Source organism: Molothrus aeneus, chromosome 3 (assembly GCF_037042795.1).
Source record: "Molothrus aeneus isolate 106 chromosome 3, BPBGC_Maene_1.0, whole genome shotgun sequence".
NCBI lineage: Eukaryota > Metazoa > Chordata > Aves > Passeriformes > Icteridae > Molothrus > Molothrus aeneus.
The window spans coordinates 30997609-31018939 of NC_089648.1; the positions used below are offsets into that span (position 1 = coordinate 30997609).

The 21331-nt window shown below is 37.7% G+C and overlaps 1 protein-coding gene across 1 annotated transcript in view; it reads right to left on the reverse strand.

Moving 5' to 3' along the window:
- AKT3 (AKT serine/threonine kinase 3) overlaps positions 1–21331 on the reverse strand; it is a 152845-nt gene that overhangs the window by 12971 nt on the left and 118543 nt on the right. The window contains exons 11-12 of the mRNA XM_066546605.1: positions 8604–8818; positions 5844–5931 (exon numbers count right to left, since the gene is read on the reverse strand). Coding sequence (XP_066402702.1) covers positions 5844–5931; positions 8604–8818 — 303 coding nt within the window. The remainder of the gene's footprint in view (positions 1–5843; positions 5932–8603; positions 8819–21331) is intronic.

Sequence of the window (21331 nt, forward strand, 5' to 3'; positions counted from 1 at the left end):
CAACATTTCACATTTGGTGTGTCACCATCATATTTTCTGAAAAATCCTCTTTGCCCAGGATTTCTCTCCTGGGAAGCTGAGAAGCCTCAGAGAAAAAGGAAAACAATATTATTTCATTTGCTTCTCCTGTGTTTTGCTGTTTTGGAATATGGTTGGACATTGTTTATCCAACATGTGAATTGTTTTGATTTAATGACCAATCGCGGTCCAACTGTGTCAGGGCTCTGGAGAGAGTCACAAGTTTTTCATTAGTATCTTGTTAAGCCTCCAGTAAGTATCCTTTCTCTATTCTTTAGTATAGTTTTAGTATAGCATTCTTTAACATAATATAATATCACAAAATAATAAATTAGCATTTTAAGAACATGGAGTCAGATTCATCATTCCTTCCCACGAAGGGGGATCCCAAAAATACCACATTTGGTGCACAAGGAAATAGTATCCACATGCACAGCTATTCCTCATTTCTGGCATGAAGACCAAGAGGGATGTGGAAGGCACATCCAGTAACCTGTGTCCAAAAGGAGTAAGATAAACTTTTGTTAAGCACAGGCCTTGTCAGTCTGCAAGAGAATTGCAATGCTTGGTCATGGCTGCCAAACTCTAGTATGGGATAATTTTCTTTAGTGGCCTCAGTTCAGAAAAATTCTCCAACCAGACAGGGAACTGCACCTCCTGACAATCTACTCTATGGAGCTGAAATACAGATTTTCTGGGTTTATGCATTACACACACATATATGCATAGATATGCATGTGTCTGTACAAATAAAGAAATAAAAGTCTAAACTCGGTGTGAGTTAAGTGACTTTAAGAGTTTGTGTTCAAGACAAAAATCCAATTTCATATCCATCTGTCAAGCTGAATCTGCCCTGGCCATTTCAAAGGCTTGATGAAATGACAGCAGAAGCAATACCAAATTCTTAGTGTCTTCATTATCTCCAGTGAATGGCATTTCCATTTGGCATCCATCAAGAGCAGTGTGTGAGAAACGCCACAGTTTCTCCACAGTTCAAGTCCTGGAAAATTTGACACTCATCTCCTAGAGGAAGGAAAGGGGCAGGCACAGTATTTGATTGTTGTAGGTACACGGAAATGTACAGGCTTGATTCTACACCTTGAACTTTCTCCCACTTAGTGAACAACTACATAAATACTTCAGTATGACAGAAAACATGTAACACTATTTGTTCAAAGATCATTTACCAGGAATCACTTGTCTTAGTGTTGTACATGAAGTGGCTGAAGCTACCTCAAAGTAACCATGATACACTCAATCTGCCAAATGAAATGTATGATGCTTAACATCAATCTGATTTTTCTTCTCCTTTTAATTTAAAGGGAATTTTCAGAGAATTGCAGAATATGCCGACTTGGAAGGGACCCACAAAGATCATCACATACAAGTCCCAGCCCTGCACCACACCATTCCCCATTCCCAAGTGTCACACCATGTGCCTGAGAGTGCTGTTCAAACATTTCTTGAGCTCTGCCAGGCTGGTGCTGTGGCCACATCCCTGGGAGGCTGCTCCAGTGCCCAACCACCCTCTGGGTGCAGAACCTTTTCCTAATAACCACCCTAAACCTCCCCTGACACCACTTCAGGCCATTCCACTACTGTAAGAATCCCATCAACCAACAGGCTGCAGCTGAGTTGTGCTGAAGAGATGGGAGGAACATCTGTCCATGCCCCTCAAACAAGAGTTTCTGCCTGGGGGAAAGAAGGTCATTTGAGCTGAGCTTCAAGACAGTCAGTAGCATTCCTGCAGGGACGGGTTCCTCCCCATCCATGGCCCCAAAGGCAGCAGCCACAGCACAGCTGGGAATTGGGAATTCCCCACAGACCCTGCATGTGGTGGTCCTGGGCAGGGGGAGGACAAGGAGCTGGAATTTCAGTAGTGGAAGGACACAAGTCCACAGGAAAACTGGCTTCAGCAGTGAGGTTTACCCATGAATAAACTGTTTCCCAAGTGACACAATGCTGTTACCATGGACAGAGTGAAACCACAAACCCCCAGCAACATAAGTTTCAAAATCAGACACACTGATGCATACTCTCCTCCCTGTAAATTCAAGCAGCTGGGAGAAGGGTGGCAATCAACATCTAGGTCTGTCCATATAGTTTAAGGTATCAGACTGGTTAGATGTTGTCTGATCTTTTTACAACTTCACATGGCAGCAACACAAAAGCAACCAACGAGGGTAACTTCTGCAGGTTTTGTGGCAGTGCAGATCATTGTCTGAAAATAGTTTGATTTAATTAGCAACAAGCTAAAACCAAATGGTGGTGCTTTCCTATTTACCTCCCACCCTCTCCCTGCACAATCTGATACATAGAAGTACTTAAATGTGATTTCAGATCATAGTTTTACTGCAGATTTTTCCAGGCCTGAACCCAGGACTTGGATCATGGGATTTCATCATTTGCTGGGTTTGTGTCTTGAGTAAACCAAAGCAGCCACAGCTGAAGGGTGAGGAACAGCTTCTTGCAGCTGTCAGAAGTCACTGCCTTCACAGCAGGACAGGTGCCTCCAAAAGCACCTCCTGCAAAGCCAGGCTCCCCCTTCAACCACTGCTGCCATTTGTCCCTGCTCCCTTGAATCCCAACAGATTCATTTGCTGGCACTTCCTAATTTTCTTCAGAGACAATTGGAGGTATCACCACAAATCAGAACATGCATCTCAACCCAAATTTCCACATGGTTTCTCCCATCTTTCATCCATATCATATGCAGGAGGAAAACCAGACTTCACTAAAAGGTCTGGACCTCTTTTGCCATGAGGCTACTGAGTGCTTCAAGCTGCAAGCCTGAACACATACCCAAATTTTGACCTTTTAAGTAATGCCCAAGTGCTTTTTGTTCAGTGAAAGACCCTAAACAGATCATGTGACAACTTTAGTGTATGTCTGCTACCCAAATAAAAATCTGCTAAAGCAATTCTTACATGAGAAACAGAAAAATTTCAAACAGCTTCCTGATTCTACCTAAAAATAAAACAAGTATTTTATTTAGTACATGGGCTTTTGAAGTCTTCAGAGTTTGCCAAACTATTCAATTTCTCATACTCAGGCAGAGAGATAAAAACTCATCAGGGCTGAGATGATCACAGGAAGAACCTGGCACAGGCTGCTCTCTTTCATATGCCCTCATGGTTTTTCTGCCAAAAATAAATACATCAGATCACAAATGCTAACTACTATACATTTTTCATTTAAAGGCAACGACCTTCTCTGCTCCAGTGTGCCATACAATATTTTTTTATCATTATGTAGTACCAAATTAGGTTATCTAGCTAGCAGTATCAGAAACTGAATAATTCCATTTGACCATTTGGATCCGTTTGACCTGACAGAGCTGTGGTCTGTCACATGAAATACATGAAATAGTTTAGAGATATGTAATTCTGTTTCTAATCACACCAGGAAAGTGATAACCTAGTAAAAAGATAAAATTAGAGGCACAGGAGCACAGTGTGCACATGTACAAAGCTATCACCCAGCAACTACTCAGAATCCACACGATTTTTTGGTTTCCATTACTCTGAGAGTGAACTTCAGTTCTTTCATTTCTAACAGAAACACACTCCTGAAATGCAGCCAGAAAATTATAGTGCCATGGTGCTTAAAACTCAGGCAAAATTACTGTGAAATATTTTTACTATGCAAATAATTATATCCACTATCAATTTCATTAAGTGACCCTACTGCTGAAGACTCTACATCCAACAACAAACAGCAACAGAGGCAAGCCTAGAATAAACCTATTTAAAAATCAAATTTATTTGATTCTTCGAGTTATTTTAGAAAACCAAAATACCTCAAAAATATTCATGTAAGCATTCTAATGAACATATTTGAGGAAAGTTCATTAACCTTATTATTATGTTTGAGGATTATATTTCAGAGCACAGCTCTGAAGTCTGCAGAGTGTAAGACTGTGTGTGCAGAAGGAACAATGGATATTTTAACCAGGCAAACAGCTTTGCAAGGAACAAATAGGAACAAAACTATTTTTAATTAAACAGAAAAGCAGACTGTCAGAAGTCATTTTCATGACTTGTTTTTCCATAAAGGACACACTGTGTGCTAATGCTGCACAGAAGCAATTCTTATGATCCTTGAAGTGAACTGTCCAACTGAGGAAATTCAGTTGATATTTCACTGGCAAATTTAGTTTCTCAAAGCAAGAGTGTCCACAGTAAACAAAGAATAACTAGAGTTTCTCTAGTTATGATACTCCAATAAGCCAATATCTACTTCCACAAGCATAAAACCAAAGTGCTGGCATTTATATATTTTTATATAATTATATTTTTTTTTAATCTGCAAAATGCCTCCTTTTATTTTAATAGCTCAAAAAAAGATCTTGACTGAAACACATTTGCCATGCTCATTTGGAAAGAATCAAAGCACAAGCAATTAACAGTATCTATATATTCTTAACTAAATAAGATGCTGAACACGGTGTAGAATTGAAAGTTCTATTTCTAATGTAAGATAATTAAGAAATGTTTTTCAAGGGAGCAAGAATAATGTAACAGGGTTTTTTTTTCCCCTCACCCACTCCTAGTACATTGCAACCTTATTAATTTTAGTGTTGGTTTTTGTTTTTTTTACTTCAGAAAGGTCCTCAACTTGTATTTTTAGATTTTATCCTCACAGTGCTTCTCTACAATGTCCTTACATAACCAACCAGTGGTTGAGCTCATAAAGTAACCTGATTAATATACTTGCTCTGATTATTTATTGTAGAGTTTCTTGAAACCTTGTGATACTGCCAGGGAAAAATCGCACTTGTATCAAGTAATTTCAGAGTACCATATTTTGTATCATCATATACAGGCTTTCATTTCAATTCCGGTATTTGTCAGAGAAGTTACCACACCAACAACCACACATTTTTAAAATTCCAGTTCAACAACAACTGAAAAAACAGTTTGTATCATTGACATTGTAGCATAAACATATTCTGCTCAGTCGTATGTCTTCCATTTTCCTTTTATTTGAACAAAGCAAGAAAAAAAGGAGAAAAAACTATCTTTTAAAATTACGCAGCTCAACTGGCAGATTAACAATGTAAAACAGTTGGGGAAAAAAGAAAAGTCTTTATCAAAATAGAAAGGGTTTATAGCAACAAGTAAATTCTTACAGAAATACTGAGATAAAATCAGTTTCTGTATATAAAACAACTGAAGTTGAATTGAGTTTCACTCCCATGTAAGATAAATTCATTTTCTAAAATCATTCTCAAAGTGTTGATCAATACAGGAACAGGACTGGGTTTGGAGAAAACTTTTCCATTTGAATTCCCAGCACTTGCTTTCTCCACAAGCTGTTTTGGCTCAGTGTTTTAACACTATTTTAATTCTCTTAGATAGCTCTTTAAGTTTGAAAAAGGTTTCATCTTATACACAAACAATCAGAAAGTATACTTTTACTACAATCACTTAATTTCCCTTCTTCATAAAACAACTTTTCACTAGAAGGCAGAAATAAAATGACAATTCAAGATAAACTATATTACATTTTTCCCATTATCTTGAGTCATACATGTACTTTTCTCTTGAAAGCCCAGGAAGAGAAAAGAAAAGGGAAAAATTTGGACATTAACGTAATAAAAGGTTTAGGTTGGTTTGCAAAATTTACTTCTGGTGAACTGACAAATTATTACTGAAAACACAAAGATTAGGTAAGTATACCTTGTTCAGAATAATTATTCAGTTGTATTAACACAAAAAAGTTGCAAAGAAAAAAAATTACTAACTGCAGAGAATAGCAGTCTATGACTATCATTGAAAGCACCTTGCAGAAGCCAGATTATTCAATGCCATACAAAGACATACCTTTTTATCATATACATCTTGCCAGTTTACTCCAGCAAAGAAACTGTGACGCATGATTTCCTTGGCATCATCTGGGCCTCCACCAAGTCTAAAGAGAGTGAGGGAAAAAAACACATATTAAACTTTTATAGGGAGATCAAATTATTGCTATGGTTGGAAAAGTGACCATTTCTTTTTGACTATCTGGGGACAATTCTCACACAACTAATTTGAAGATTTCACCTGTTTAACATGAATTCTGGCGATCTCGAGAGAATTCGTGATAGCGAAAGTACCCATGCCATGGTCTGTTCTTTTTGATTATTCCAACTACAGTGTTTGTCACCGTCCATGATGAGCTTTTTTAGTAATTCATTAATTTTAAAAACATACTTAAGTTTAGTTTGATTGAAAGCCCAGCTAATGTCCTGGCACTATTAAAATCCAAACCAACCCAATAATGCTGATATAAAATTTTGCCAAAGACGTGCCGGGCACTGACTCAGTAATGACTTGTGCATCATTATTATACAGTGTTCACTGCTGTTGCATCTGGGTGCTGTAACAATTAACCAATTACCATAAAATAGTCTCAATCTGAGTCAATTAGTATAAATTAATAAATTGTAGGCCTGCTGAGAAGGTTATTTAAAGGCTATTGTAAATAACCACACTACTCACTGTGGCTCATAGCTTGCCAAAGTCAGACTCTGTCTGGTGAATCATCTTAGGAGGTGAATTTCACCTCCTTTGGGTGAACTTGCCCAAGGTGGTTTGAGCTCACAGAAGGGGTCACTGCTGCCAAGAGAGGAGTGTCTGGCCCATACCTCTCTTCTCTCACTTGCATCTACAGCATCATTCCCACTTGATGACTGTGAGCAGAATCAGCTCCCTAACCTAGAGAAAAACTAACCCTGACATGAGAATAGAAGAGAGAACTGGCCATTTCTTGTTGCATTAGAAAGCCCACTTTGACTTGACAAGCTGAGTGAGCTCTCTTGAGCTGCTGTTGTTGGTTGAGAAATAACCCCACATCCAAGGATGGGAACCTCTGTCTTTCTCAACAGCACATTGACTTCAGGACTGCTCAGCTCTCATCTAACTTCTCCCTGAGACTTGGGATCCTACTGCCCTAACAGAAGGAAGATGCAGCAGAAAAAAAGCTCCTCCTAACTAAATAAGCAGACCATACGTGCTAAATGTTAACAAGAAGAGTGACAAAAACGGTGTGTGTTTCATTAAAAAGAACTGCTAAAGATATAAAGACAAATTCTAAAGGCAAGCATTTAAGTAAGATAAATTCATTTCTAAAGCATTTATTGTACAGAGGAATAATTTCCACAACCAAGAAAAAAGTCTGTTTTGGTATTACCCTGCTGCCAAATTTCAAAAATATTCTGGACTACTACGTCAGTCTTGCAATAACTGAGTGTCAAGTTATTCTAATTTTCAAGCTGTATTCCTCCTTGTTTCTCAACTACTCATTGTAAAATTCTCTACATCTTGGCAAAACATGGGAACTAGCCTTCATTCCCCAGACTTCTCTCAATATCTTCTAGCTGCTCACAAAAAGGCTGAGTTGTGTTAATCTCCATTCCTCCCTATTTAGCATTAACTAGCACAAGAACTTGAATATAAATAAGCTTCTAAATATAAGTCTGTAATAAACACTACTGTCTGCAAAGATAATTTACAAGGAAGCATCTTTCCAATTCTAAAGGTTAATATATTTGATGGGTCAGATTGTTAGGAGGTTCAAAAGCATTAGGAGTTGCTACAGAAACACAGTTTTACTCTACTCTGCCTGTATGTGGCTGGCTGGTCACAGTTTGCTATTCCTGCACAGATAAGTTGAGCTGGAGCAGACAAGCTGACCACTTCTTCTGTCCTGCCTGCTGCACTTGGCTGCATCCTGGCAAATCCCTTGGAGAAACCAGTCCTGCCCTGAGTGCCTGCAGGCAATGCCCACGACTCAAAACTTCTTGAGAACAAGCAGCAGCTGAAGGAGGACTAGGGAACAGGCAGACAAAATCTGCTGCCCCAAAACATGCCAAGAGCGTCACAAGAATGACAAAGATATTGGGGAGGAAAAAGATAACTACAGACAAATCCCACTGATTTACAAAGTCAGAGATTTTGGAGCCACGGAAGACTGGACACTGCTGGTCCAGCACTGGAGCCACTGGAAAATGGCTCTCCTGAGCAACTATTCCAGAGGGAAAAGCCCACCACAGGCAGGGCACAGACAGCAGCTGGGTGACACTTGCTTTCAAACTGCTCCTTTAAATTTCATTCCAGTTGTATTCTTTAACAAATTACTTGTTTAATGGTCTAACATGTGATTTATTTATGTGCCCTAATAAATGTAGCTGTGGCTGCCTATGCACCTCTCCTGCCATCACCATCACCAGGAACAAGTGCTACAGTCTCCATGAGAAACTGCGGTGAACTCAGGGTTAAGTTATAGTGGGAAAAACAATTGAGATCTTTCCCTTTGTTCCAGTGCGCACTCTTAACCTGAAGAGATCCCTGTGTTTGCTGTGAATGATTTAAAAAGTTTGTCTTCCACAAGCTTTTCTTCCTTTTGCTGGTTAAATTCATGTTGTAAATTACTTCTGGACTGAAAAAATGGAAATCTGAAACTGTAGGGCTGTGTACAACCCTGTCCTGTGACTGACAGCTCATTCAGCCAGGAAGACCAGGCACCACAGACCCATTTTTACATTACCCAGCACAATTAGAGCATTTATTATGCCTGTGTAGCCAATTATTTTCACTTACCGTTTATTTGGATCCTTGATCAGTAGACCTGATAATAACGATTTTGCATCTGCAGATAGAGTTCGAGGAAATTTTATGTCCTCCATTAATATCAGTTCAAATAGTTTCTCATGATCTTGGTTGTAGAAGGGTAATCTCCCACACATCATCTCATACATGACAACTCCTAATCCCCACCAGTCCACTGCACGGCCATAGTCATTATCTTCTAACACCTGTGACAGAAACCAAAAGCATCTTTAAGACATAAACTCTTTCATACACCATCATTTCAGTCTGTTTGATGCACCTCTATATGAATGTGTTTCTGAGACTTTATTTCCAGAGTATGCTTAAAGGACTCTCAGAACCTGACTCAAAACTGCAGCACTGACTCACACACCTGAGCTCACTGAAATTCCAGGCTTGCCAGGCACTGCACTGCTAAAAGCAAAATTAAAATTTGACAATTACCTGCTCCAAACAATCATGACTTCTTTTTTTACCCTTTCCTATGTCCTCTACCAGGCCATTTATATCGTCCTCAGCTTTAGGAAGAGACACTATCTACAGGTACTACCTGGACACTAGTGCCTCAGTTAGAAGTGTTAAGCATCTGCTTGCTCAGCCAATTCCCTCTCTTTTACCCCACCTGTCTAAAGTCTCCAATTTAGAACCACCTTAATCTTATCAAGATGAGTTTAGTTTCTTTATGATCTTTGTTTAGAGTCCTCATTGCCTTTCTCCTGCCAGCTTCATTTCATTCCATTAAATAGTCCTAACAGCTGAACCAATGCAAGAAACCACAGCAGTGTTTATACAGTAGTGTTTATTACAAAACAATGCTTATAGGGTATCATATAAACACAGAAGCTGGTCAAGTTTATGCAATTTGTTAACATAATGTCAACAATGTCATGTACCCAAAAATAACTTATTCCACAGCCCTTCTCCCAGCAGTGCCAGAGAACTGGAATAAGAAATTTAAGCAGTGTGTCTTGACTTTAATGCACCTTCATATTAAACTGCAGACATGGAGACAACATAACAGCAGCATTCAGCCATAGAAATTATAAGCAATAAGGAAATTGAAGGTTACTGAATATATCATTCCAATTTCTATAAATTTCTAGTAGATCATGCCTCTTCATACAAAAAAGACGAAACAGAAGTCAAGAAATCTTAAAACAGAAGTCAAGAAATCTTAAAACAGCATTACAACTGTGTGTGTCAAATAGCCAATATTTGCTGCAGAAGAGCTATCAAAAAACTTTAAAACAAGAAACAAAAGACCTCAAAATAACAAACAGAAAATTCAAAGAAATGCAACTAATAGAGTAGAAATGCATTGTAAAGAATGTAAATAATTCTTTATAGAGAATTGTTACTGTATCACTGAAGGCTAATTCTGAAAGGCAGCACCCTGTGACTGATTTTATAAAAAAGAACAAACCAACAACAAATCAATCCCCAGAAAACAAGATACTTTTTACAACACACAGACACATGAAATCACCATCACAAAGAGCTCCTCCAGATTCAAGCTGTAAGCAGACATACAGAAACAGTAATTTAGATACTTGGTAGTGAAAGTAAATCTTTCAGTCTTTAAAGAATAAGGCACCCTCTACAAGATCAGAAATGATTTTATCCATAAGTAGATTATCTTGCAGTTGTCTAAAATGTGTAATAGAGGGGCGTTGAGCTCCTTTAGGCGCCTCTCCTCTTGCTCTCCCAGTAAAACCAAGCCTGCTCTCAAGTATCTGGGATGGCTGTCAGCAGAAGCAACATGCAGTCTCATCCACTATGGCAATTTTGGAAAATGTTTGGAAATCACACAGTAATTAATGCATTCATACTGCTACTTTTCACTGTTCTTAAGGATTAGCAGCAGAAACATGAGGAAAAGAAGTATATTAAAAATCCTTCTTGTGTATATAAGATTAAAAAATCATAAATATTAACACATTAACACATATGATTTACAACTGTGCCAAAACAAACAGACTCATTACATCATTGATATTTCCAAATAGAAAGTGAAATTTTGGAAAGTGTAAAATACAACAAATTATCTGAATAAGTACATATGACAAAACTAACTAAAATAACTCTTGCATTTTAAAATTAATTAAATGTTTTATGAGTTGGAGCATATTGCAAGCTATTTGCCGAAAAACTGTATATAAAATCTGTGACTCTTGTCTTTAAATCACCACTTCTTCTGCCACAGAATAAAAGCATTATATATTTTTCTGCTATAGCTATTAGCACTGTTACTGTTTTTCTCATCTGTACAGTTAGTCTTTTCTTTGGAAGCTAGCAAAACACATAAAATTGTGAGACAGTGGTAGATTCTTTTCATGAGTAAGCTGAGGTGTGGTTTGCATGTGTGGTTTATAAAAGAAGACAACAGGAAAATAAAACAGTATTCTCTGAACAAGGCAAATCACATGGCCAATAGCTTGAGCAAATTGTATTTGCAGCTTTACGTAATTTATGCAGGACTTTACCTAATAATAATAAAAAGTATGAACAACCTTTTGCTGCATTCCCACAACAGCAACAAAGCAGTGGTACAAAGAAAGAGCCAAATGTGATTTTTAACCTCTTTTTACATAAAATCATAAAAAAGCATAAAAGCTGGATTAACTGCCTCCCAAACCCACATATCACCAGCCGGGTTCTCATCCCCAGCTGGCAAAACTGGCAACTCTTTATTTTTGTTTAAATACCTGGTTTACAGCCAGCCAGACAAGCAAGAGCATCAAAATGGTTTCATTTAGGCAAAAGCAAAACAGCCTGAAAATAGTGTAAATAAAGCAAAATACATCTCAACTAATTTTAATATAAATGTAATAAAATTGTGCATAATGCATTCACAAGGAAGATGCATAATTATTTCCCTTAAGAAATTTCTAATCTTCATGGTGTTTAGAAACAGGTTTTGTAGACTGTATCAAATCAAAATAAGTGAAGTGCTGGAGTCCAGCAGCTCCTACAAGCAAATGTTAGGGCAGGCATGAGAACATGTCTGTCCACACTGCCCTAGCATTACAGAATCCTTTCCAAACAGTTCTTGGATTTGAGGGATTTGGTTTCAATCACACTGAACATAGGTGAAGAAAGTTTCAACTCAGAGCTAAAACGAACATAACATGTAGCTGCAGTCTTTGTACCTACAAACAAGTCAATCTTTTGCCCACCATGAAGTAGATCCTGCTTTTAGAAAAGTCTCCTTTGGTTGTGAGGAGTGATCCTGCTGTCTCTCCAGTAGCTGTGGGATATCTTGTATATATGGGGTACCAGGCTAAGCACCTAGCCAGACACAGACACCATGGACAATTTGATCTTGGATTCTGTGTGCTGCCCTTAAGAGCTGCCTCCACCACTAGTCAATGCTTGTCCCTTGCTATAAGGACCCTCAAACCTATCTTTAAGCAAATGCCCTGCACTAACAACCAAATCCCTTCATGGTCACAGCAGGACAGGCAGCAGGCCCACCAAAATCATTGTAGAGGGCACAGGGTCAACCACTCTGTACCTGCTGTAAAGCAATTGATATTTCCTGGCAGTACAACACAAGGGTCACACAGAACTCACGAGCTCAGAAAGAGCACCTACACTGACTACATACTCAAGTCAGGTGTGTTTCCACACAGAAAAGATGGACTTGTTTTCTTCCACAAAATTTGTTTAAATAATCAGATCATTCAAATTTATGATTTCCCTTCCTTCATCCTCCTCACATACATGGGGTGCCAAAATCCAAGCCAAGATCTAGGAGAGGTCTTAGGAGACAAGAGCTCCAGCACAATGTGACATCAGTGTGTGGATAACATTTACAGTCATCTACTCCTGACATAATCACTGTTCCCAGGTGACTTCCCATCACTGAGCAAAGCAGGTGGACTGACTGCAGTTCAGTCTGGATGATACCACAGATCATGGGAAATAAAAAATTGCCATCATTTTTACAACTTGGGGAAATCTTACTCCAGTTGTTTTCAGAGCTCTAGTTCAACAACTGGCTCTTTCAGAGGCAGTGCCAGCCTAATCCAGGCTCTTGTTTCTCTTCTCTCACCACAGCTTCCCTTACCTTGTCAAAACTATGCAACACACTACATCAGACATTAGAAAATAAATGGGGAAAAGGTTTCACCCTAGATTATTTTTCAACTGAATCAAGTTTTCTGCCCTAAGCCACTCAATTACCATGTGAACAGTTGCAGTAGCACAAGTGAGAACATGGGCAGCATCAGGTGTGGCATTGCTGCAGAAAGAAATGCTTGCCAATCTGTACCCCAAAGTTACACTGGCACAGAAGTTACAGAGCCTCTGCCAGTTTTCCCTGCACACACAGACAGCTGTAACAGCTGTGCTCACTTAGGGTGAAGATTGAGGCCCTGCTTCTCTTCCCAACCTGCATTTCTCTGAAGCCCTCCAGCAGTATAACAGGGTTCCAAAGAGGGCACAAACTCATTGCTGCACTGAAAGCAGTACAGTTTTACAGGCACTGTAGCTCCTCTATCTCACACCTACACCTGCAGAGCAAGGACACAGCCTGGGTTCATACAGGTGCTTTTTAAAAACAGCTGCAGAGGTGCCACTGAAGTTTGTATTTTCTCTTCTTATATAAATATGCAAAAGGTTAAGTAATACACACACTTTCTAACAAGCAAGAAACATTAGCCAGGCATCAGCTGCCAGGCATTTGCAGGTACTTAAGTGCTTTTATGGATCTTTTAGAGGCTTTGGACAACATTAGAGCTTCAGCTAAGGGAGAGCTATTTATTCACCTTAAAATTTTCATTTGTATGGTGCTCAAAACGCCACAATTCAAATTTAAATTTTTTTCAATTTACTGAGATAGCAGTAAACAAGGCAAAACAAAGTATTCTGTAGTGATTCCACTGTCCCTGCACACCTTGGGGTTTCTGGAGAGTATCTCTGGCAGTGACCAAGTATAAAATGGGACAGTGCTTTGTACACAGAGCAGCCTGTAAAGCCCTATGTACAAAATGAACAGTTCAGTTCACAGACCAACCTTTGCCTTTGTGATGATTAAGACAACACAAACATTCTGCAGGACTGTTAAGATCACGATAATTCAATAATGTTTTCCCCTTACACATAATAATTCTTTTTTTTTGGCAAGTAATTACAGATCAATGAAGAAAAATACTCGTGTATTTACATTTATTGCCCAAAAAATGCACTACCTTATCTATCGTACCCCAATGCTGAGAAGCACACTGTCTTGTACTTGAAAAAAAGATTGTTACTACCACTGGAAGTTTTCTCTTTCCCAGAAAACAAAACTCACAGAAATTACTTCTTCCTTTATTTCACCAGTGGCTGTAGATTTTAATCTTTAGGTTTATTAGTCAACACATCTCCAGGTCCTTTACTTTATGCATCTCACTCCTTTAAGAGCCTAACACAGAGTCCACAGAATTTGATGTCCATTTAATTTTATGGTGAAAACCAGTGAAAATATATCTTTTATTATCTTTATTGCTTCAGTAGCTAAGAGGTGAAAGGTTTTTTTGAAGCAACAGCTTGAGACACATCTGCAAACTCCTATTTACAAGGGCTTGGGGCAGAGATATAGGAAGCAGACAACTGAATGTCAAAGAGAAGTTAATACATACACAATGCTTTTACAAGTTTCTGTGAAAATAAATTTTTTGGAAGGTGAGCCAGCAGTATAACAGGTGTACTTCCACTTGACCTAGGTGGAAACTAGAATTCTCCTATACTTTACTAATCACAGAACACTGAGTGAGGTGTGACTACTTCAGACAAACTGAGCTCAATGTAGAAAATCCCTTAATCCTGTCTTTATTGCATTTTCTTGAAATACAGCATCCCTGATGAGCAGCATCTGGAAGATTTTTGGCTGTACAGAAGAAATTCACACCATCCAGAGCTGTATTTCCCACACACCTCTAAATGGTAATTAGTTGCTGTAACTTCTGGACTCTGCAAACACAGACAGTGTGTTTGCAGTCACCTTGAGCATGAAAGCCTTTGTAAAATTCATTGTCAATCCTATACAAAGGGTTGTCTGCATTGGGTTTTATCTCTAGAAGAACAATATCAAAATATTGGACTCATACTTTGAGCTAGGTAATCAAGGCAACTTACTGGAAAAGCCATTACATTTTTGACCTATTAATGTTTCTCCTAATCTATTAGATATAGACCTTTAGATAGACATTAGAAGTAACTTGTTGCTCAATCAATAATTTTGACAGAACAGATGGGAAAATATTTAAACATCTAAACAAACTGTCTTCACCTATGTTGTGAAAGAAAACTGAGAACTTTGATACACCAATGTAGTGTTAATTTAAGGGGGGAAAAGTGTTTTCAATTAACCTTACAGTTCAGGTGGAGTTTATGTTCCCTAAGCATTCCTGGTAACCCTTCACACATTTTTATTGCTATAGTTGTTGGTCTGTTAACAAATACGCACCCACGTATTCTTCAACAGAAGTTAGAAAGTCCATTTGCTAGAACTTTCTATCAATTGTGGTAACAACTACAACAATGAGAAAGTTTACAATCTAAGACTAACAAACAAAGGTAATGTACACATCTTTATAGACACAGACTTTTACCCAGATATATGAAAATGCATCCTGCAGAAGGGTTTGTTCACCAAAAATTACACAATTCAGTTACTATAACTGTATCTTAGTATGAAAAGTGAAGTGTTGCTGCATCAATAGTGAAAAAAACACTTAAATGAATGTTTACTCCTTTTGTTATACACAACTGAAAAGACAAAATGTCAAGGTTATAGATACCCTGGGAAATAGCTGAGATTTTTCAATGCTCTAATTTTTGCAGGTAGTTTTTCTCCATTTTGTATCTAGTTTGCACTTTTTTTTACTTCTGGCCCAAATGTAAACTATCTTCCTCTTACACTTTTATATTTGAGATTTTGCCCATCTCACCTCGCTTTTTCTTATGTACCCCTAAAAAAGACACAGCAAACCGAATTTTGTTTGCTGGCACACATGCTGTATCAGAAGTAGTATATTCTGGTATAAATGTGAATTAAGCAAAGCTTCCTAGGGTAAAGAGCATGCAATACTAATTAATGCACTTAACCTCCTAGAAGAGACAGATTTCAGTAAAATTCAAAATTAGAAAATAAGAAAATAAAAGAAAAAAGTAGTTAAGTTACTGCACATGAAAAGGAGTATTCTAACAAGGGCTGTAAGAAACCAATGGTAACACTAGGGAAAAAAAAAGCCAAGAAAACAACCACATCACATTAAAAAGACCCCTCAAAACAAACCTTTCATAGGAGGCCAGGAAATAAAAGGAAAATATTATTTCAGCCTACAAAAAGATGGCACTCGTCTCTCACAACTCTACCCACTCCACCATTAGAGGAAAATCTGCAGACCTGCTCATATCTGTATTAATTATCACTGCACTAGCAATAGTCTCTAAAACATACACTGCCATAAGATGCAAGACATGTAAGAAGTAATAAAGAATGATAATACTGTGATATGTCTTTCTAGTTGCTCTTTCTTGCTGAAATTACTTTGAAAATTTACTGATGTTAAAAGGCACTTGCTCAGCTTTTGTTTATGCCTCTTTACTCTCAGAAAAACTAAAGGCTTTTGCTGAGATGGAAATAAGGTTTCTATTGATTACATGAAAATTAATGAAAAATTGTTAAGCAATGTTATTGAGACAGTCTTTGCTTTTTTTTTACCAAAAAAATGTATTTTATTAGAAAATTGCTCTCTGCTTAAAGTTCTGGTTTGAATACAAAAGTTTGTTTACAGGCAGTGTTGAGCTAACTTCTTTCCTAGTATTCTGTTTGTCTCATTATTTTTGCATATTTTTACATCTTTTCCCTTGAGAAGTCTGATACTGCATGTGGACAACTGATTTTTGTGACTGGTGAGATTACCCAGGTAGCATGAAAACACAAATTCTTATTACATTGGTTAACTGCTTCCAGGAGAAAGTCTAATTTTTGTGCTAATTTATCTGATGTTGCAGCAATTCTTCTGTCTGTGTAACAAAGCCATGCTTTCCTACTCTCATCTAAATGCTCCCCAGGTTTTTGATCCTGGTAACAGTTATTGCCAATAAATGATGTTCTGCTCTGGATACCCTGCCTTGTCTACCTTTCATCATTTCCATCTCAAGGGCCCACTGGCAATACCAAGCTGACAAAAGTGCTGAAATTCAAGTCACCAGCATTTTTGATGACTTAGGATCGTAAGATGACAGAATGTGGGACACTAAAACCTGATAAGCGATAACCAAACCGAAAAAAAAGACCAAATTTGAATTTTCATGAGATGCGAGCACTTCAAGGTAAAACAACTTCTTGCATTTTCATTTCCTCACAATGTAAAAAAATAATCTGAGGCTTGGAACTCTAGTGTAAAGAGAAAATTCCTTATTGTGAACCTCCCATAAATCAGAAGGGAAAATATTTTCAAGCATAGCTGCTATTCCTCCTCTCCCCCCTTCACTGGTCCTCACCCAGAAACAAAATGTTGCCAAATATACAACAGACAGCTGTTCAAGAGCACAAGCCAACACTAAACAACTCTTCCACAGGTAAAATAAATTCTATTGTGCCTCTGCTAAGAATCAGATTATGCATGAAGCATCTAGGTAAACATAGAGAAAATAAATTTCAACTATCCTTCTGAAGCCAAAAGAAAAATCAGTTAAGCAAAACACAACAGCATAACTACACTGTTCAGGTACTGAGCAAACTAACTTTCAAGAATATCAGAACAGGTTATTAGAAGTTGAGGCTTTTTGGTTTTTAAGCAGAGCATTCTGCCTCACCAGGAAACAGTAACACCTCATGCTGTAAGTTAAGACAAACACCTACTGAAATACAAAAACAAAAAATAATTTCATCAGTGTTGGTAGAAGACTTGGCAATTAATATTCATCAGGTTAGAGACTTTATTATTTTATTGAATAAAATAAATTTCATAATTGAATTTTTTTAAAAGAAACTTTATTTTTTTTATATAACTCAATAGATACAAATGTTGAGATTTCATTAAATTAATGCAAATGAATAAGCAAACCTTGAACCCTCATAGTAAGGCACATCCTTAGATGGGGTCCACACAAAAGATGATTCTTTTGTTGTTGATTAGACCTTCTCTATTTACTTAGCTTTACATTTGCTTGTATGAGAAAGAGGTAATGCTGCCTGTTACAAATCAGCTCTGGTCCTACAGATATTCTCATTACACATGCAATTTATTTATGATTACAATAAGAGGGTTAAAAGCTTTTTGTGACATCAGAAGAAAAATATTATCATAACCTGCAACACTGCCAATGTATTATTATAAAAAATGACCTTTTTGACAGCATTCTTTGAGCATGGAACACAATTGATTTGAATTCATCATTTTAAAAGAAAGAAAGAATAAAACTACCACCTTTCTAAGTCTCTGGCTGATAAAAATTAATGTTCTATCCTTGGACAAAACAACACTATACAACATACTTTGCTAAATATATATTGAACACTCACAAGTTCCATTTCTTTTTATCAGTAAAGTTTTGGATTGAGTTTTTTTCTTGGGGGGGTGGTGGGGAGGGCTCTCAATTTTGTTCATTCTAACTTGGCGATCAAAGAATTTTTATTTTTACACTATTACAGAAGTGCATTTTTCTAGGTTTCCAAAACCACCTTATTCAACCTTCCCCATCTGTCACCATCTGCTTCTTTTTAGCATGTACTTTTTGTGTGATCACATAAGCATGTGAAAAATAACTAACATTCAGATGATTGTCTGCTGGTACATTTGAGGACTGGGCATAATAAAAGTGAACTGCCAAAACGTACTTAACACTTCTAATTTTGTTGGGTCTTGCATGTAAGCTACATTTGATTTTCAAACTGTTTTACAGTTGGAAAGTTGATCAGGTACTCTAACTCAACAGTAAAACTGAGACTACATAATTAGCTCAGCACTAAAAAGATTGTATTGAAAGGGAGGAACAAAACCCAGAAATATATCCACACGAGTTCACACATCCCTCTTGACTGAGTCTGTCTGCACAATGTTGCCTGAGGCACAGGATAAGATGCTGCAAGCAGTCTACTTCTGGACAGGCACAGCCTGAGTCTTCTCTCCAAGCTACCACAGGACAAGGATAAAGGACTCTTAGATTTACAAGGGTGTAAGAAATCTCACAGAAAATGCCTGGAGAAGCAAAGACACTAAGCCAAGGGTCGAAATGCACAGAAATACAATGCAATTCCTTAACTGTGCAGCAGATACTGCTTCTAGCTTTAGGTGAAGAGTAATTGGAAAATGCCATCATGGCACAAAAGCTGAATGTTGGAGGTGTCTTTTTCCAGGACCCTATTGGGCCATAGCACAGCATTTCTACTTGTAAATGCACTTCCCAGTGCATTTACCAGCTTTCACAGGAAAAGAACAAAACAAGACTAAAGTTGGAGAAACAAACTTACCTCCAGTCCTCTAAAAATGCATTAACCTCACTTTATGAGAATTTCATACAGAAATTTTTTCCATCTTTTTAGAGTAGCACCACTACAGGCCTATCAGGTCTTCAGCAAAACCATATGAACCAGAACACCAGTATGTTTTTATCAATGCAGACAATTTGGTAGAGTGTCTCATTGTCCCTCCTCTAAAGAAAGAGTTAACATTAAAGAAAGTGAAACAAATAAAAAGAAGCACAATAAAAACAAGAACTGCCCCTTTCCCTAGACAAACCCTAACAATCAATCTTCCATGAGTGCTTACCAGAGGTAACAAAATATGAGTGAGAACTTGCCCTCTAAAGCACAATGGAAAATTGAGCTCAACAGAAAACTTCTTTTCCACCAGCTCTTTTTCTCCAAGTCTTAGAAGCTCACACCTGTCTTAAAACCTTGTGAATCCATATCCATGCAACACCTTAACAGCAGCCTTCCCTTAATTTATGCCATCTCCACAAACTCCCTTTTCCATCCACTAGTTCTAGAGGTGGAAAAAAATGGCAGATACCTACTGTTTATAAAAAGTTGCATAGAACTTCAAAAGGCACATTACTTTGATGCCTCAATTATTTTCAAATTCAAATGAAATTGGACAGACAAGGAGATTAAAAGGAAATCGCATAAGTCACGACAAAATTATTCTGTTTTTCAGTTCCTCTATAGTCCTAACCAAACAACTCCTCAGTAAGATTCTCTTCAGTTTCAAGTTGTTCATTAATTCCTCCTGCCATTTGTGTCTCCCTGCAACACACCTTATCAGTTCCTACTTAGAAAAGATAAATAAAGTAACAATCATCTTTAGTCCAAACTCTTTCCTGCCCAAAATCACATTTTTCCCCAAAAGAAAAATATTCTAATCTCTAATCTGTGTTTTCTGATCTAATCTACCTGTGACATCGTTACATTCATTTCAGTCATTTCCTTTCCCTCCTATTATCTTCCCTTACTATCCTCCTTCAGTGTACTCTAATTCTTTACCACATAAGAGAAGAGACAAAGGGGGAAGAGGAAGAAAAAGAGAAAAAAAGGGAAAGAAGGAAAAGAGGGGAAAGAGGCTTCAGCTGTACTATCCATGCAAAATAATTTTCTCTGTAGTAGAGTGAGCTGAAGTTTTAACATCCTCACCTTGGCTGATCTCTCTCAACTGGCCTGCCTCAATTTACCCACAGTGCTGACTGCTTTCCTCAAGCTGTTTGCAAACAAGTGCCTTCCTGCCTCTCCCAGCACTTCAAGGAGCTCTTCTTTAATACTGGCATTGCAACTTCTATCTGCGTTAAAATCCCTGTTAAGAACAATGCTTTGTCATAATGCCTGCAAAACCCGCCACATCCATCCCCGTTGTCAGCCTGTCTCAGCACATTTCAGTAGTTCCCCCTCTGCCCACACACACAGCACTTAGTTTCATCTCATATCAGACAAGTTATGTGGTAGATCATCACAGCCTCACTCCAAAATATTATCAGACTGCCTTTGGCAAATATCCTGATCCAATTCAAGCAAGTGTTAAAATAACAAAAATAAATGTTTAGCTGCACAAGTGACAAAATGCTTTTTCTGACTCTATTGTCAGCTTCTTGTTATCTGTATATACCACAACAGTCTTAGAAATTCACTTCAATTCCTGAAAACATGGAAAAGTTTGGGTTTGCCTACTTTCCCTTGCTGAAATTCAGTCACTGAACTTTGATAGCCAGGTTCTAGATTATTTCAAAGCCACATTCTTTCTAAGAGGAACAGCTGTAAGTAAGAAATTAGGTGCAGTGTGAGGAGAGACAGCAGCTGCCTCTTGATAAGAATTCTATCCTTCACTCCTCTGAGATAAAACTCAGGGAAATAATTGATCTCTCTCTCTCACTCCCATTTTTAGAAGAACAATCACTGAAAAATACTGGCCAAATAAGCATTGTATAATTGATCTTAGTATTTCCTTGATCCTCACTGGTCTTATTTTAGTTACAGGACATGCACATCTTCTGTCTAGGGGTAAAGGCTATAAATCTGCTCCTTTCTTGTTCATTGTCACATACCCTTGAGTGACTGTAACTGCACAAACTATACACAAATAGTTTGCTTTTTTAAATAGAATGCAACTGTTCTTATAGGAATGCATCCATGTAATCTGTACATATGAACCATTTTTATATATATTCATCCACCTAATCTGTATTTTTATGCCAATAATACATAATGATATCCTTCCATTTTCCCTGTTATTAGA